At 42.5% G+C, this 20,115-nt stretch overlaps 1 protein-coding gene across 1 annotated transcript in view; it reads right to left on the reverse strand.

Moving 5' to 3' along the window:
- LOC126101306 (WAS/WASL-interacting protein family member 3-like) overlaps positions 1-19,580 on the reverse strand; it is a 37,867-nt gene extending 18,287 nt beyond the window's left edge. Inside the window, exon 1 of the mRNA XM_049911983.1 lies at positions 19,390-19,580. Within this exon, the coding sequence (XP_049767940.1) occupies positions 19,390-19,580 (191 nt within the window). The remainder of the gene's footprint in view (positions 1-19,389) is intronic.
- Between the last annotated feature and the right edge of the window lie 535 nt (positions 19,581-20,115).

The raw sequence follows: 20,115 nt of genomic DNA on the forward strand, positions 1-20,115 counted from the left end.
CAGCGTTTGACACTCGAGGGTATTGCTCTTAGCGACCGAATTATTAAACTAGGAGTCGTAAAATAAAATATGCAATAACCTCCTTCCAGTTTTCGATACTCTAATGGTCCAGAAATGCAACTTCATCTTGGGCTCAGGATCATGGGACAACGGCTGGTCAATGAAATGTATAGCCGTTATTTTAACATGGTTTCATTAGGCAACAAGTTTCGACGTTCAAGCCACGTTACCTTCAGGATTGTCGCCTGACTGACACCAAGTGCCACTCGTTTATGTGCTCTTCACATATTTTCACGAAGTTCGCATATCTACGAACCCGATATGAATATCGGTGCCTTGTGTTATATATGCACGAGTGGTACTTTGTGTCACTCAATGCGAGAGGGTTGAAGATTGCGTGATTGGAATGTGCAAACTGGCAGCCTAAGAAAACAATACCAAAATAACGTCTATTGGTGCAGTGTTATTACATTTCGCATTTTCCGTGTTCGAGTTCCAGTCGGTCATAGAGTTTACAGACCGTCAAATAGATTTGTATTCTGAGGAACAAACAACAAGGCAATCATGAAAACGATAAAGAAAAATAACGTGCGCGAACTTTATTTGCAACTGGAAGAGAAAGCTGTGAGTATTGCGTGTAGTGTGTGTGTGTATGTGTGTAACGCGGATAGGTAAAGGGATGTAGATACGCGCAGTGAGAGAAAGAGGGAGAGAGACAGCGACCGAGAGGGGAAGGGTGGGAGGTCGAAGGGAGGGCAGTGGCAGGGCGGAGAAAAGAGGAAGGAATGAAGAGACACGGAAGGGTGCTTTTGTAGCCTTTCGACATTTGCCGTATTGCTGCGCGGCTCGGCGTGGCTCGGCTTCCATGCATTGCCCTACCCTGCCCTACCCTACATCACACGTCACTGGCAGTCGCACACAAAGCGGCGCTCCTCTGGAGCCGGTGACGCCGTCGTTTTGCAGGATTACCCGCTGTCACCGGCGCTCTTCACCCACTTTTCATGTTTAGCGGACCGCGCTGCTGTTGCGTCTCCTAAAGCAACGCACCCGACAGCTACACGCTTCGCTATTATTCGGACGAAAATTAAAAATAAAAAAAAAAAACATTTATATATATTCATCTACTTCTAAACGCGACGTTTTGTGATAGCTGGTGACGATGTTCCTAAGTTTCTGACTCTTTAACGTTTCTGCGATATAAACTTTACAGCTAAAAGGAACTTATAGTGATCCTGAAAACTATTTTATTATTTATATACTTATTTTTGGCTTTGGATAGCAAAGACCGTACAGCCAACAGTATTTGCGAAAGTGCCACTTTAACATAGTTGCAGTTTCCACAGTTGGACAATAACAGGAGTTCGACACAAAGATAAGTTCTTAACGTAAAACAGAAACACTGAAACACGAACACCATACAGCCAGCAGTAGTTAAAACAGTGCCAAGTTGGCATTAGTGCAATTGTCACAGTGCAAGGCCAACAGTGTGAAGTGCAAAGGTAAGCTCGTAACATAAATTAATGTGTTGGAAATCATTAAATCAGTGACTGCATTACTATACCGAGTTGGATTTGTAGCTAGGAACACGTGGCTCCTTTATAACCTTCCCACACCTCTGAATGAATGGAATTTATTTATGCGAATGGTGAGGTTCATATCTCAATCAGATCGTCGCAGTGTAGCTCACTCCCTAAATTATTATAAGTACAAATAATCTCTTCCCATAACTTTCGTCAACTGAACAACTGCTTTGTCTCTGTCAGTCTCAGTGATTTACTGCTGCAATGGATTGTTTGTGAGAGGGGGAGAGATGGATAGATAGGTACACAGAGGGAGAGAGAGAGAGAGAGATTTCAGAACAAATTTATAAATTCTGTGAACTATTACGGTTAACATATCTGATCTGATATCTCTAATAAATTTATCCTTACCTTTGTATTCTCCGTAGTCTGCAGAAAACTAATTGACGTTAATAAGGATTATTGGAAAAATTAAATATAATCTGAATACTAGCAACTACTGATGGTAGTACAGAAACACGTTTATAATCCTATGACCTCTTCGGTAAACTGTACATTATTGTCAGTTCAGGATATTAATTGCGTCATATTATGGTTACTGCTGTTTGAATATCGTATTTCCGTATATGGAATAAAAAATGCTAACCACGGATTTCGGCACTATTGTCTGCACTCACCTTTTCCCACGACAATTTTTGTTTTATTTTTCACAGTGCAGATATTTTCTGTGAGATAGTGTGGGTAGGGGTCATTCTTGGCAACCGGAATACGATATTAATTGGATCCTTTTACCGATTTCCCAAATCGGATGATACAATAGCTGAAAGCTTCAACGAAAACTTGAATCTCATTTTGAACACATGCCGACTCCTACAAATATAGTTTATCCTCCATTTGTTGGAGAAAATACATGTTTCAATCCGGAGGTACCAATAAAGCGTCATCCGAAATTTTGGTAAACGCATTCCCTGAAAATTATTTAGAGGAGTTAGTTCAAATGGTTCAAATGGCTCTGAGCACTATGGGACTCAACATCTTAGGTCATAAGTCCCCTAGAACTTAGAACTACTTAAACCTAACTAACCTAAGGACATCACACACACCCATGCCCGAGGCAGGATTCGAACCTGCGACCGTAGCAGTCCCGCGGTTCCGGACTGCAGCGCCAGAACCGCTAGACCACCGCGGCCGGCTGGAGTTAGTTCATGAACCTACTCTAATAGTAAACGGTTGTGAAAACGCACTTGACCTGTTACCAACAAATAATCATGAGCTAATAACGAGCATCAAAACGGTTATTGGATCAGTGAACACAGGTTTTTCGTAACGAAAGTGAATACCGTGATTCCAAAAACTATAAAACATAAACGAAAAATTTAGCTATTAAAAAATCAGGTAAAAATTCGCAATGAATCCTTCGTTAGAGACAATCTCCACTCCCTCCAAATTAACAAAGCAAGTGTACTCCAGGAGCGGCTTGAATTCAAAGAAATAATATCGACGGCAATTGACACATTTGTGCCAAATAAATTAACAAACGAAGGAGCTGGTTCCCCATGGTACACAAAACAGGTGAGAACAATATTACAGAAACAACGAAAAATATGCCAAATTAAACGAACGCAAAACCCCAAGATTGATTATCTTCTCCTGAAGCTCAAAATTTAGCGTGGACTCCAATGCAAGATGCTTTTAAGAGTTTCAACAAAGAAACTTCGTCTCTAAACGTGGCAGAAAATGCAAAGAGATTCTCGTCGTATGTAAAGTATGCTAGCGGCAAGACACAATCACTGCCTTCTCTGCGCGACGGCAATGGAAATACTATCGATGATAGTGCTGCTAAAGCTGAATTACTAAGCACAGGATTCCGAAATTATTTCAACTAAGAAGAAGAAACAGATATTTCAGAATTCGAATCAAGAACAGCTGCCAGCATCAGTAACTTAGAAGTAAATATCCTAGCAGCAGTGAAACAACTTAAATACAGGGTGTTTCAAAAATGACCGGTATATTTGAAACGGCAATAAAAACTAAACGAGCAGCGATAGAAATACAACGTTTGTTGCAATATGCTTGGGACAACAGTACATTTTCAGGCGGACAAACTTTCTAAATTACAGTAGTTACAATTTTCAACAACAGATGGCGCTGCAAGTGATGTGAAAGATATAAAAGACAACGCAGTCTGTGGGTGCGCCATTCTGTATGTCGTCTTTCTGCTGTAAGCGTGTGCTGTTCACAACGTGCAAGTGTGCTGTAGACAACATGGTTTATTCCTTAGAACAGAGGATTTTTCTGGTGTTGGAATTCCACCGCCTAGAACACAGTGTTGTTGCAACAAGATGAAGTTTTCAACGGAGGTTTAATGTAACCAAAGGACCGAAAAGCGATACAATAAAGGATCTGTTTGAAAAATTTCAACGGACTGGGAACGTGACGGATGAACGTGCTGGAAAGGGAGGGCGACCGCGTACGGCAACCACAGAGGGCAGCGCGCAGCTAGTGCAGCAGGTGATCCAACAGCGGCCTCGGGTTTCCGTTCGCCGTGTTGCAGCTGCGGTCCAAATGACGCCAACGTCCACGTATCGTCTCATGCACCAGAGTTCACACCTCTATCCATACAAAATTCAAACGCAGCAACCCCTCAGCGCCGCTACCATTGCTGCACGAGAGACATTCGCTAACGATATAGTGCACAGGATTGATGACGGCGATATGCATGTGGGCAGCATTTGGTTTACTGACGAAGCTTATTTTTACCTGGACGGCTTCGTCAATAAACAGAACTGGCGCATATGGGGAACCGAAAAGCCCCATGTTGCAGTCCTATCGTCCTTGCATCCTCAAAAAGTACTGGTCTGGGCCGCCATTTCTTCCAAAGGAATCATTGGACCATTTTTCAGATCCGAAACGATTACTGCATCTCGCTATCTGGACATTCTTCGTGAATTTGTGGCGGTACAAACTGCCTTAGACGACACTGCGGAAACCTCGTGGTTTATGCAAGATGGTGCCCGGCCACATCGCACGGCCGACGTCTTTAATTTCCTGAATGAATATTTCGATGATCGTGTGATTGCTTTGGGCTACCCGAAACATACAGGAGGCAGCGTGGATTGGCCTCCCTATTCGCCAGACATGAACCCCTGTGAATTCTTTCTGTGGGGACACTTGAAAGACCAGGTGTACCGCCAGAATCCAGAAACAATTGAACAGCTGAAGCAGTACATCTCATCTGCATGTGAAGCCATTCCGCCAGACACGTTGTCAAAGGTTTCGGGTAATTTCATTCAGAGACTACGCCATATTATTGCTACGCATGGTGGATATGTGGAAAATATTGTACTATAGAGTTTCCCAGACCGCAGCGCCATCTGTTGTTGAAAATTGTAAGTACTGTAATTTCGAAAGTTTGTCTGCCTGAAAATGTACTGTTGTCCCAAGCATATTGCAACAAACGGTGTATTTCTATCGATGCTCGTTTAGTTTTTATTGCCGTTTCAAATATACCGGTCATTTTTGAAACACCCTGTAACTTATGAAAGAATGTCTTCCGGTCCAGATCGTATACCATTTAGGTTCCTTCCAGTGTATGCTGATGTAATAGCTCCGTGCTTAAGAATCATATACAATTGGTATTCAAATACTAGAAAGTTGCACAGGTCACATCAACGTTCAAGAAAAGCAATAGGAGTAATCCACTGAATTACAAGCCCACATCATTAACGTCAATATACAGCAGAATTTTGGAACATAAATTGCGTTCTAACGTTATGAACTACGTCGAAGAGACCGGTCTATTGACACATATTCCGCACGGATTGGGAAAAAAAAAAAAAAAAAAAAAAAGAGACATCGTTCTTTCGTTCTTGTGGAACACAATTAGCTCTTTACTCACACAAAATGTTGCATGCTAACGATAAAAGATTTCAAACTGATTCCGTATTTCTAGATTTGGTTTGGTGCAAGGCGGCTTGTAATCAATTGGCGTGCTGATGGAGTATCATCTCAGCTATGCGAATGGATTCGTGATTGCTGTCAGGGAAGTCAGAGTTCGTAGTACATGACGGAAAGTCATAGAGTAAAAGAGAGGTGATGTCTGGCGTTCCCCAAGGTACTGTTACAGGCCCTCTGTTTTTCCTGATCTACATAAATAATTTAGAAGACAATCTGATCAGCGATCTTGTTTGCAGATGATGCTGACTTTTGTCGTCTAGCAAAACAGTAAGAAGATCAAAACCAATCGCAAAAATAGGTAATTGACTCTAAATGATGAAATGTGTGAGATCACCCACATGAGTGCTAAAACGAATCTGTTAAATTTCGTTACACAATAAATCAGTCGCATCTAAATGCAGTAAATTTAAGAACAAACCTAGGAATTACAATTACGAATAACTTGAACTGGAAAGGACACATAACAAATGTTGTGGGGAAGACAAACCAAAGCCAGCGTTTCATTGGCAGAACACTTACAAGCTGCGACAGATTTATTGAAGAGACTGCGTAGACTACCTTGTCCGTCCACTCTTTTGGAGTACTGCTATGCATAGTGGGATCCTTATCGGATGGGATTAATGGAATACATTGAAAAAGAAGGCAAACACGTTTGTATTTTCGAGACACAGAGGACAGAGTGTCTCGGACATGATACAGGATTTGCGGTGGACATCCTCCGAAAGCGAAAATATTTTTCTGATGTCGACCTATATAGGGAGCAACGATCATCATATAAAATATGAGAAATCAAAGCTTTCGCGGAAAGCTATAGGCGTTCGTTTGTCCCCCGAGCTGATCGATAGTAGAATAACAGAGAATTATTGCGAAGTTGTTTCGATGAACCCTCTGTCAGGTACTTATGTATGATTTGCAGAATATCCATGTAGATGCAGATGTAGATAATTGCTAATAACTTGGATTAAACACTTTCTAAAAAGGATTTTGCTCGTCTAACTTCAGTAACCACTTACAATAAATTCTTAAACGTAACTAATTTCACAGTAAAATTATACCCTAAAATCATGAAAAATAAAAATTTATTATAATATAAAGTAAGAAACACTTTCCTGATATTCTGATAAACATTGTATGGTCGCAAACCAGCTTTCGGCTTTGTAGGACAGTGTCACGAGATGATTGAAATAAATGGAAAATGTGGAAAATGTATGTAAGAGAAAATGAACCATTATGAAAGTTGACGTAAATAAACATTAAAACAGCTATCGACTTAAGGTACGTAAGACATTAAAATATCTGGTGTGCATGCAGAATGGACAACCAAAGAGCAAGTATCCTGTGAGGGATTGTCCTCCGTAAGCTGGAATTACTGACTTCTCATTGTCTTCAAGTTTACGCCAACTTCAGATTTTCCATTTCCTGCCGTATTCGGATTTCTATTATTTAAGTATACCAAAGACACTGGGATAGTGAACGGACAGAAACGAATGAATGGATTTCAAACAAATGTGGTATTTGAATGAGACGTAAAAGTAATCGCTTAAACGTGACACGAACGTCGCTCTTCTCTACTGAAATTTAGTATCATATGTAATTATAACTCATTTTCTTATGGGTGTAATTTCTGCACAGAGTGTTGTGGGATGAGACATTACATTCTGTTTCCCGTCACGCTGTCTGAGTACTTCCTGCCAGAAAGCGCTATTGATCTGCAGTTTGAAACGGAAATCTCAGATTTTCTGCAGCTCCCTGTCTCATTTACCGCAATTATGGAAAGAAGAATTAATACCCATTATAGTAGAGCATGCCTGGCAAATTTGTGGTTTCTGCAGTTAAGACTTCTTCTTCATAATTGTTTCCAAAAGCGTTCACATTCTAAATGCTCTCTACAGTCATCCGATGTTTCACAGTTAATCAACGTTCAGATAAACATAATGAGAAACTTGCACTGGTGCACTCATTGTTTAACACTTCTACGTGAGTGGGTGATTGGAACGTGTCGTTTATCGACTGTCTAGCTTCAAATTTTATCAGTATTTGAGATCTGAAATTATCTGCATATTGTAACTTGCTTTGTTCAAATGGTTTCCTATTTCCTATTAGTGTTAATCTTTCCCACTACCTTCTCTACTTTTGCGGTGCATATGTTCCAGGGTTCCATATTCATGCCTACTTGAAACAATCTCTATCCCTTATAACAGGTTGCATGTAATACTACAACATGTGAACGCTTTCTACGGAATATAAAATTGAACTTTACAGATGTTAATGAGTCATTTCCAAGCGATTAATTTCCTTTAACACAGAAACAAGTGAGATACAGTTGAAATGAGAAAAATGGGTGAGAGATGGAGGCGTGTTTTAAAAATAATCAGCAGCCTTACTGTTTTCATCAGTATTTTAGTGGAATTTGTAACAGCAGAATGTTTTAAACTGAAATAAGTTACTAATCGAGCAACAGAGGAAAGCTCTAAGAAATTAGTTTTATTTAGTGAAAGAGATGAAAGGTAAGAGTTGTGCAGTTCAGTTTAAAACGAATCAAAGATTAATGACTTTGGGTACGGGAAAGAAAAGATGCGAGTGTCAAAAGTTGTAAAGTTCTGAGGATGTGATCTGCGACCTGAAGGCACAGGTTTAAAATATAAAATAGCAGTGTCTCCGCACCTACCTGAATCTTAAATACGCAAATCTTTCTGATGTACGACAAAAAATTTTAGCCACCATTACGCACTACTCGCTAGTTTCCAGAACAGCGAAAGTCATAAAGTCATTTTGTCGTAACGACGTTGGATTGGAGATTGACGTTGTGCTTGAGACTAGGCTACCCTTCTGAATAGTTCTTTATGTTTTATTATTATTAAGGGAATTTTAAATCGTCGTAGACATCTGGGAATTATTGATAAAACATGAGAAGAGTTAACAACTTATCATACTAGGCCTGTATTAGTATATCAATATCTTCTTTCATAAGACATCCCACATTTTTTGTTACTATTTTAAATCGTTCGTCGGTCATAAGTGCAATGGCCGAACCGACTTCCATCCATAGAAAATTAATTATTTGATTCCTGATTTATAATGAGGAGATCTTAATCCAACCCTACACAAGATAACACGAAATTTTTACTGCCTAAGAATGGTAACTACCAGATCTTTACATGAAGTTGTAGCTTTATGATCTATATTACCGACTACAACCACATGGGAATAGAAACTTGCAACTTTAAAAAAGCCTTGTAAAATACGACACTTACTAACATTCTCTTCTCCAGCCGAAATGGAATTTGACAAGAGACGAATTAAATATTTGATCATGAAACTGTCATGTACACATTTACCACCGATTGAATCTAAATGGTAAAAAGATCAGCGTGTAGTGTACTCTGCGCACTAAGGAAGCGGAAACTACACTAGAGGCGATGTTAATCATTCAAGAATGAGACTTCCTCCGTAGGGGAGAACTATGATAAACGAAAGCGAACAATGGCACTTCAGCAATGAATGCTACACAGCATGTAGGAAACAAACTGAGTGAGGTAAGCTCAGATAATTAGAAGTTCGATAGTTAATAACAATTTGGACTAATTCAAGACAAAACAATTTTGCAAGGACAAACCGGACACTCACACTACTGGAACAATGCTTCTAAATCGTCTCATAATTCAGCTGTTACCCAGAGGGACAAAGATGAAAATACAGGTAAAGCTATCAGTTACTACGTAGTCCACAGTAGCTAGCTACTCGTACAACTACTTGTTTCTTGCCATCTTAACATGCTGACTGGAGCAGCTTCGACCGCCTTCCATCACTCATACGCTGTAAGCGACATGAATCTGTTTTGTGCTGCACCCAAAAGTTTACGTGAGAACCTCAGAACTGAATTAACTCCCAGCTTCCATCTGACCATACAGGGAAATGAAATTATTCTTCATAATCTCTATAACTGCCCAACGCAATAGTTAGGTGGATCTGCTTCAAATATAAATCTAGGACGAGAGGGTCACGGGACGAGGCTCGCCAATTTGACTTACGTATCAATGAAAATTTCGGAATACTTGCAGTATATTTTGATCAGTTTGTTAACTGTCCAGAACTAATCCATGGCTTGAATACTCAAACACTCTCGAAGATCTAGAACAAAATTTACCCATAACTATCAAAGAAATTAAATAGTTGTTAAAACCTTATAACACTGGAGGAGAAGAATGTATTGGAGCAGAAAAAATAAAAAAGGAACTCAAAAATTAAACTTTTAGTAATCCTAGAAACCAGAAAAACTCTCTGGAGAGTGAAACTTGGCTTTGATACATTTACTACATATGAAAGGCTATAAACAAGATGTTAACGACTATGGAGAAATTTCTTTGCAGTCAGTTGCACATAACTCATTTTCCAAATGGAGATTAATATTAAGGCGGTTTCACGAAGGGGAGACGATGTACTGAACAAATATTTAATCTGCATATGACTTCAGCTGTTGTTTATAAACAGGCCATTGATTCCTTTGACAGAAACTATGGATAAAACAGAATTATGAGAGCAAAAGCAGGTTGATGCCCCTTAGAAGTTCCTAGAATATTTCGCCTGAATGGGCCACAGGAAAAGGTAAAACACTCTCTTAAGATTTACACGTGCAGTATGAGGGATTTATGAGATGCAACTCACGTAACAGCACGATAACACAGTGGTTAAATGCAGTGACTGGCAATTTGTCTGCTCAGATTCGATTCCCACTGCTGTCTTGACATTTTTTCATTTTATTTAATGCTTGGCAATGTTTAAACATTAATTATAAAATTGAAACATATTTAAACAGCTTAATTTATACGCATAAAATTATTATATTCAGTGTAGTTACGATTACTATCCTTGTAAGTCAAAAAGCTATAGGCCAACACTTTATAACAGATTGATAAATTTCTGCGTGAGTATCCACTGCATGGAGTTCGTGCATAATACTTTCCGAGCCAACAACCATTTAAGGCGATATTTCAACAACCTTGTACAGATTTTAGCCCCGTACCGTCCGAAATGTGCTCACAATGATGGCTGACTACTGACCCACACACTCATACACTTCTACAGGCACTTCCCTCAAGCTTTTCCTACCCCACGTCAGAATTCTATCGACCTTAAACATCGGTCTGTAACCTATAAAATGTTTTCACAGGTTATATTACACGGATAGGAGTGGTTAACATTTGGTACAAAATAAGAAGTAAACATAGGGGCAGAACGTTCATAAAACACTAGAAAAACACCACTTCTAAAGAACCGAGAATTACGAATGTCGTTAAGTGTTGGCGTTATACTCCGCTCTCTATAACCGCATCAGTTTCGGTACCATAGAGGGCTGCCTATAATCTTTGAGACAAATGTTTGGTACTGACGGCTTAGTAGAGTGCCAATCGAGCACAGGAAGCCGCCCGACGACGAACTCCACTTTATCGGGTACCACGAACCACGTCGCTGCGCTGCCGAGCTAAAGTGGTCGTGCATGAAACGCAGCAGTTTCTTAGTGCCACTGGTGCTGCAGTGCCGCTTATTTAACTACAAATCTATTATGTAACTGTTTTCGTTTTTGGTGTTCTTGGTCTTTATTTACCTCATTTCGCACTATGTCCAGAGCAACGATTAGTGCAAGCCTAGCACGAGGAGCGAAACCGAGACCGGAAATTACTGTCTTCGGAGAGGTACTTCTTTCAGGAAACAAGAAAAAGTTGACATCCTATATTGCGTTGCGTAATCTCTAAGGAGGCCTGCCACTGCGTAGGAATAAAGTAAAAACAATGGTGTAGTTACGGGGGACTAATCATACGACATAGACTGTAATGAGAATGAATCATCAAAGGTGTAGCAATCACGAACAAGGGGCCTGAGAGAAAGAAGTAAGTGACAGCTTCGAACGATTTTCAGAAAGACGCCATACGTCGGCCGTATAAGTAATAGAAGAGAAGGAAACATCCCTCGTTAGTGAAACTCCCCACGTCGTTTCAGAAGGACAACCTACTTTTTCTCGGAAACTCTGAATTTCTCCATGTGCCCAGGGACATAGGCTCCAGCCTGTTCAGTTATTAATGAACGTGAAATATTAAACGAAGTGACAGATGTAACATGGCAGATCAGATTTTTGCAGAGGATCATGGGCATGACATTTGAAAGTACAGCACTGGAAGTTTAAGCTGTTTGCCTCTCTCTCCCTTTTTTTCTTTTTTGACCTACGTTATGGTATGACGTTGCTCTAAAATGTTGTTGCTTATTACATCTCAATACTGCAAGGTAGTTAGTAAGCCAGTCATAAAACACCACACAGCAAAATTATAACCCAAGGAGGAATCGACACAGATTTTCCTAGCCAATAAACTGGCTTATAGTCAAACAATTCGAGAAAGTGCGATGATCATGATCTTAACTGAATGATTGTAGAATTTTTCCACTGTACAATGATAACACCGTCACAGTATGAACAACAAGCTTAGATATGGCTCATGCAGCAGTGTAAAGGCTGTATGACAATTTGAAGGATATTGAAGTTTAATTCATGTCCGAGAATAACAGGTTTTTTGTTTGTTCTGACTATTGTACAGAGTAAACTCTAAGAACTAAAGTCCGTCCGAAGAGGTCTCGGAAGACCCATAGTACTAACCGACTGCCGTGTCACCCTCAACTATAGATGTCACTGGATGCAGACGCAGAGGAGCGTGACGTCAGCACGCCACCCTCCTGGCCGTTGTCTGACGTCGCGACCGGAGCCGCCACGACTCAGTCAAGTAGCTCCTCAATCGTCCTCACAAGGGCGTGTGCACCCTGCTTGCCAACAGCGCTCGGCAGACCGTACGGTCACCCATCCAAGTGGTAGTTAAGCCAGACAGCGGTTAACTTCGGTGACCTCACGGGAACAGGTGTGACCACTCCGGCAAGGCCGTTTGCTGTACACAGTAAACGATTTGTTAATAGAGAGCAAATTTTTCTAAAACATGGATTGAAATCACACAAGATGATGTTAATATTGTGGGGAGACGTGAGGTTGTATGGAATACTGGTAGGCTGCAAATTCACCATCAGCACCAGACGGAACACGAGGGACCAATAGCACGGTGACCAGAACACGAAAGTCATGAAGTTTAATGAATCTTAGTGCTACTTCATCAATTCTCTTCTTTCAAAGAATTTTACCTGGAATGAACACTTAGTGCTATTGCCGATTTGGCAATGTCCCTTATATCATGAAAAAACGGGGGACTGCCGCAGGAAATTCCAACTCTTCGCCTACAAAGCACACGTTAACAATCACAAGACTGATACTCGAACAGAGCAGTCTCTCCTTGATTGGTTGACTCTGTTCGCCAGGCATGGTGGTGGGGTAGCTCTGATTGATTGGAAGGCAAATTATGGAGAGGAAGCAATAGTCTTTCTCACACTGGCTGGGCAACGCTGGTGCCTAGACCTTTGAAGCTCGTGCAGGAACATAAAGATGTCGTACTTAACATTATCTGGAGACAGCAGTGGCGGCTGATGTCCCCTGCCCTCTGATACGTGAGGCACCGCTTCTGCCCACAAAATCACGAAACAGGCAGCAACCGAACTTCCACAGTCAGTCTCGCTGCGAATGCTCGACACCCCTAATGAGCTCCAGTGACAGCCTTCTGTCGAGAACAGAGCCATGAGACCACAGTGGGTGTGCACCTTCCCAGTGCGAAAAGGCAAAACCTTCCTCCCAAGCCCACATATGCAGTTCTCTCGATAATAAACACCAAATTGTGGAAGAAAATGAAGCAATATCGCTGAGCGATTTGTGACAGTATGTCACAGTATTATGTTGCTGGAATATAAACTTGGATTAATGTCAGTCATTTATTAAATAAAAATTTAAGTTATTGAATGCATAAAATCACAATGATAGTGTCATTTGGAAAAAGAACCGCGCGTCATTTTTTTTTTATGTGGAAGGGCATCAGAGGATTTTACGCTAAATCACCTGCTAATGATCCGTCAGAAAAAAGGCGATTTTCATGATGAGATAAATAGTCAACTTTTTTCATAAATGGTCCGATACATCGTTTATGACATACCTCATATCACTATCAGCCATATATAGTGTCCCATATCATTCAGATGTTCATGATAAAACACCAACATTGGCAACAATGAAAAACGAATCTTATTCAGTGGTTGAAAAGACGAGACATGTATCACAGAGTAGATTTGAGGGCATCTGAACTGCTCAAAATCATGCTGCAAAAGATGTCACAAGTCCCAACATGTATTATGCGTTTCAAAACATCCTCTGTACTCTTGCGTTATTTGTTTTTGGCCCTTGAGTACGCAGGTAGCAGATACTGGGCATGTGGTTCCTGTGAGCCATAACCGGCAACATTGCAACCTGGCCGCGTGTAGCTTCAGTGCCAACGATTCGCCTCAGACATTGTAGTTCTCCTAGGGGTTTGGAAACGTTTAACTCAGCAGGTCAACGAAAGCGACAGCTTCCCTGTCCCTACTGTAGTCAGAGGCGTCACTTTTTTCACGGGAATCCGAGCTGACGCAATAGCATGTCCACCCGTAGTGAACGGCTGACGTACCATGGCGCATTTGTGTTTCATTGCACCAAAGCCCAGCCAAGAATGTGAACGAAGCTATTAGGTTTGTATCATGCGTATTGAGGGCAAATGATGCGGCTTATTGCCCTCAATATTCTATTGTACCTTCGCGGTTCCCAACCGCATGGCTGTTGGGTGGTGCAATGCCATCATATGGCAAACCGTATCCCACACATCGCTAAATATCCATCACATGTGGTTATTCTGGCTTCGGCAATCAATTTGAAAATAGCTCTCATTCGCCGTTTTGTTTCTAGGCTCTTAATTTAATAATCTACCATAGGTATTGGTTTTGCGAGACAATCATATCTCAATTCATAGTTACTAATCAGTAACACTCCCGATTCTCTACAGGATTGAACTCCCACATATAAAACAGCTAAAGACGTCTGATTACATTACAAATGAGTTAGTGTGTTCAGTATTTGCCTTTAAGTATATGAGCGAGAAATAATTTGAAAATGTTTGAAATTATGCTTAAAGATTGTTGGAAGTCGCTAAATGCTCTTAATATCAAACACTGGATGAGTGTCACGTGAGCAAGCAGCGCTACGTTTCAAGTAAAAGTTATTTCTCCCCAACTCAACGTTTATGACGTCCTACTGAACTCTGTGTCGTATAGTGGCATGATTTTGCAGGAACAGCCAGTTGTATATGTGTAATGCTTGCAGAATGTTTTGTGAATAGAACAAGTGGTAATGAAGTAATTAATTAAAACGTCACACCTGATGGAGAAGTTTCATTGCATGAAGTTTCTAACTGCAATACATGACTTACTGTGTTAAACCTTTCACGTGAGATCAGTCCTCTTAACGCAGCACTTTAAACTTTAAGGTCGATCAGTAAACACACAAAATATCTAAAGCCAAGTGTATAGTTGCCATCTAAGCGGTTAGATAGACAATATACTACTAAGTTCGTGCACCCCCCCCTCCCATTAGCTGTTTGATAATGTAGATGGTAAATATTTCGTAGTATACCCTTCAGGATTGGCTTCATTTCTACCTTTATAGCCGGCCGGTGTGTCGGAGCGGTTCTAGGCGCTTCAGTCTGGAACCGCGCGACCGCTACGGTCGCATGTTGGAATCCTGCCTCGGGCATGGATGTGTGTGATGTCCTTAGGTTAGTTACGCTTAAGTAGTTCTATGTTCTAGAGGATTGATGACCTCAGATGTTAAGTCCCATAGTGCTTAGAGCCATTTGAACCATTTATACTTACAGTTTTTATAAATACGTAGAATTATTTTTAGAAGCAGTAATACGATTCCTGCTAGATCAACATTATTTTCAGGTCGCTGAATGTTATGTGTCATTGAAGACAGAAACTTGCCAAAGAATGGATTTTCTGGAACACTCCTCCATTTTTACAGTCATGCTTTTGAAGAATTTAATATCTAAGTCCATACTGATTCTTACTCCTTTTCCACTGTAGCTGGAATTTGATCTCGTTTCGTGTTACTTAAAACGCAACATATTTCAAGATACGGATTGCACCGAAAGAGTAACAGTTTTCTATGCATACTTTGCAGTTGCATGTCAAAAATAATTATCTGGATGGGCACTTCATGTCTAATTCATTAAATAATTTTTATAAACAACATCTTCATTATTACTTTTGTAAAATTTATCTGTAATTCTTACAGCAGTAGAAATAGGGAGGTTTGGTGTTTGTTCCTGTAGCGATGTTTTCCCATTAATCAAGATTTTTCCTGAACTCTAACACAGACACTTTCTTAATAATCATTTACTTCTCCCTTTAGCAAAAATCTTATATGTTTTTGAAATGTAAGTGGCGGAAAACGAAAGGCATTGAACTTCGACCTCAATGTTATTTTCATCTCTGTTAACATGATTAATTTTTGGTTTATTTTATATACTAAATGCAAGGGCTTTACGTAGTGACAGTATTGCGGTGCATGTAGAAGTAAATTCTGTGATGCTGATGACGGTAACAGAGGAAAACGAGGGCCGCGTGGGGTAACCGCGCCATCTGCGGCGTCTTGTCACGGTCCGCTCGGCTTCCCCCGTCGGACGTTCGAATACTCCCTCGGGCATGGATGTGTGTTTCGTCCATAGCGTAAGTTAGTTTAACTTAGAATAAATAGTGTGTAAGTCTATGGACCGATGACATAAGCAGTTCGGTCCTAAAAGATCTTACCACAAATTGTTTTTAGGAAATCGAGGGGCAACCTTGTTCCGCTCACAGCATTTTCCTCTGGAACAGCACGATGTGGACAACCGATGCTGACCTCCACATCCGAAACCACGCACATTGTCCGCATTTCCACTCCCTGGAAAAATCTAAATGCACTTGGAGTTCAGTGTGTGACAGTGTTGGACACCTCAGCCTGTCCTTCCCTTGTGGGAAATAGCTTATGAATCAATAAAATTTATTCTCCCATGTTTGAAACAGGTTGCTTCAGTTTCGAGCAGAATGTAGCTCGCTTGCATCCCACGAGTCTGATGGTCAGGACGAACACTAACCTGATCTTCGTGTCCTTGGACCATGCACGTACAATGCGAGCTGTGTTACACGTTGCATTGTCCTGCTGGTAGATGCCAACGTGTCGAGGAGAAGTGAACTGAAATGGGGATGGACGTGGTTACCAAAGAGAGATACATGCTTGTGTTGATCCATTGTGTCTACCAGAATGACGAGATTACACAGGGAATGCTAAGAAAATATTCGCCAGACCATAACGCTTCCTTCTGCAGCAAGGACCATTCAGACGATTGTTGCAGCGTGTATACTTTCAGCCCAATGGGGCATGAAACTTAATTCATCTGAAACGGCACCTCCTCTCAGAGGACATCCAGTTGTGCTGCCGCGCAATTACGAGCCTTCGTCGCCGATGAACAGTACTCAGCGTAGGTGCAGGTACCAGGCGCATGCTGCGGAGGCCCAGACGCAACAACGTTCACTAATAAGTTGTTGAAGAAAGACTGTTGCTAGCCCCTTGGTTCATCTGGGTGGTCGGATGCTCTACAGCTACACGTCTGTTCGCCAGTACACATCTCCGCAGTCGTTATTTACTCTTGGGATCTATGGTCCGTGAAGCTCTACAGTTGCGTCTGGGTCCTTTTTGGATAGTGCCGATTCACTTTGGACAGTGTACTTTAACCACGGTGGAACGCGAACACGTTATTGACTTAGTCGTTTCGTAAATATTTCTACCTTTCTTGCCAAAGCCAATGATCACGCCCTTTAGGACACGAGATAAAGCTCGCCATTCCCTCATTACGACAACGACTGCACTGTTCTGCTTCCCCCCACCCCCCACCCCAAACTCAAGCCCCCCGCCCGTCACCTCACACCACAGGTTTCATGTACCCTCCAATGCTCTTGTTGCCACCTGCCGTCTGTGTGTGGTTATTACACATTGTCGCACAACGCAGGTGAATGTCACATTAATGTGACTGGACTTACACTCCTGGAAATTCAAATAAGAACACCGTGAATTCATTGTCCCACGAAGGGGAAACTTTATTGACACATTCCTGGGGTCAGATACATCACATGATCACACTGACAGAACCACAGGCACATAGACACAGGCAACAGAGCATGCACAATGTCGGCACTAGTACAGTGTATATCCACCTTTCGCAGCAATGCAGGCTGCTATTCTCCCATGGAGACGATCGTAGAGATGCTGGATGTAGTCCTGTGGAACGGCTTGCCATGCCATTTCCACCTGGCGCCTCAGTTGGACCAGCGTTCGTGCTGGACGTGCAGACCGCGTGAGACGACGTTTCATCCAGTCCCAAACATGCTCAATGGGGGACAGATCCGGAGATCTTGCTGGCCAGGGTAGTTGACTTACACCTTCTAGAGCACGTTGGGTGGCACGGGATACATGCGGACGTGCATTGTCCTGTTGGAACATCAAGTTCCCTTGCCGGTCTAGGAATGGTAGAACGATGGGTTCGATGACGGTTTGGATGTACCGTGCACTATTCAGTGTCCCCTCGACGATCACCAGTGGTGTACGGCCAGTGTAGGAGATCGCTCCCAACACCATGATGCCGGGTGTTGGCCCTGTGTGCCTCAGTCGTATGCAGTCCTGATTGTGGCGCTCACCTGCACGGCGCCAAACACGCATACGACCATCATTGGCACCAAGGCTGAAGCGACTCTCATCGCTCAAGACGACACGTCTCCATTCGTCCCTCCATTCACGCCTGTCGCGACACCACTGGAGGCGGGCTGCACGATGTTGGGGCGTGAGCGGAAGACGGCCTAACGGTGTGCGGGACCGTAGCCCAGCTTCATGGAGACGGTTGCGAATGGTCCTCGCCGATACCCCAGGAGCAACAGTGTCCCTAATTTGCTGGGAAGTGGCGTTGCGGTCCCCTACGGCACTGCGTAGGATCCTACGGTCTTGGCGTGCATCCGTGCGTCGCTGCGGTCCGGTCCCAGGTCGACGGGCACGTGCACCTTCCGCCGACCACTGGCGACAACATCGATGTACTGTGGAGACCTCACGCCCCACGTGTTGAGCAATTCGGCGGTACGTCCACCCAGCCTCCCGCATGCCCACTATACGCCCTCGCTCAAAGTCCGTCAACTGCACATACGGTTCACGTCCACGGTGTCGCGGCATGCTACCAGTGTTAAAGACTGCGATGGAGCTCCGTATGCCACGGCAAACTGGCTGACACTGACGGCGGCGGTGCACAAATGCTGCGCAGCTAGCGCCATTCGACGGCCAACACCGCGGTTCCTGGTGTGTCCGCTGTGCCGTGCGTGTGATCATTGCTTGTAAAGCCCTCTCGCAGTGTCCGGAGCAAGTATGGTGGGTCTGACACACCGGTGTCAATGTGTTCTTTTTTCCATTTCCAGGAGTGTATAATAAAACTGGAATACATGAAAATGACACGACATTATAACTCGTGAAGACTATATTGTTCTGCGGCTAATTAATTCTGTACATAGTGACTGAAGCAAATGCCTAAGCGCAATCTATTGACGTTCATATTGTGTGACGTCACATATACCTCTATTTCAGTAATGGTCGAACTTAAAACGAGCTCTGCTACTCATATCATAAGTACATATAGAAATTTTGATGTAGGCTCTCATTTTTAAACTCTCCTCGCCCTAAATAATGAACGGAACAAAGCCTCACGATGTTGGCAGAAGTTTCTCCTGCCGTTCGCGAGATATTCATGTAGTCACAACCGATACGTCTATCGGCCTAGGAGACTTCATAGTCAGCAGCGTCGCTGCCGCAAGGCTGCGGAGATCAGAAGACGGGATGGACCATCGCAGTGGAGAGGTAATCGTGGCATCGGTTTTATGCGGAAGCACATACATTGAGAGAGAACGGCGGGGAGCACAGCTGCCGACTGCCGACTGCGAGATCAAAGGCAGCGCCGCTCCCTGTGTGGGTCGTGGAGGCGGCGGAGGTGGCGGAGGCGGCGGCGGAGGCGGCGCCGCCTGATGGACCAGTCGAGCATTCGCGATGCTTTCCGTGGTGTGCTGATCTGCCATCAGAGGGAGCATGGGCTCAAGCACCTGCTGCTGGGCGAAGGATCCCGTGCGAGTGCCAAAAGTACAAACGACAACCCTCCTCGCTGTCACCCTCCGAACGACTCCTCAGCTTGTCACCTTTATCTGCAATGAGAAAAAGCAACCACCTTTTCGTCCAAATGATCACGATAGTGAAATATCGATTTTAATATTATATTTTCAGAATGAGTGTTTCGGGTGATAGTGGAGCGTGCGCTGTTACAAAAAGTACTGGTTTAAAAAATGTATAGATCGATTTTATATAGCAGTGGTATAAAAACATAATTCCACTTGGTGATGCACTTTAGAAACACCGAGAAGTGTCTATTTAGGATCCTTATCTAAGTCAGTAAACACTGAATCCTTATATGAAACGTCCCCGTAGAACCAATTATACATGACTGTGCTTAAACTGACACACAATATTTTTAGCGCAACGCAATCTGACTTTCAAAAATCCCTGCAAAAGAATGGCCCTGACTAACATTAACCTATACCTTTCACAAATCACTTACCTCACCAAAAATCT

The sequence above is a fragment of the Schistocerca cancellata genome, chromosome 9 (genome assembly GCF_023864275.1).
Source record: "Schistocerca cancellata isolate TAMUIC-IGC-003103 chromosome 9, iqSchCanc2.1, whole genome shotgun sequence".
Lineage (NCBI taxonomy): Eukaryota > Metazoa > Arthropoda > Insecta > Orthoptera > Acrididae > Schistocerca > Schistocerca cancellata.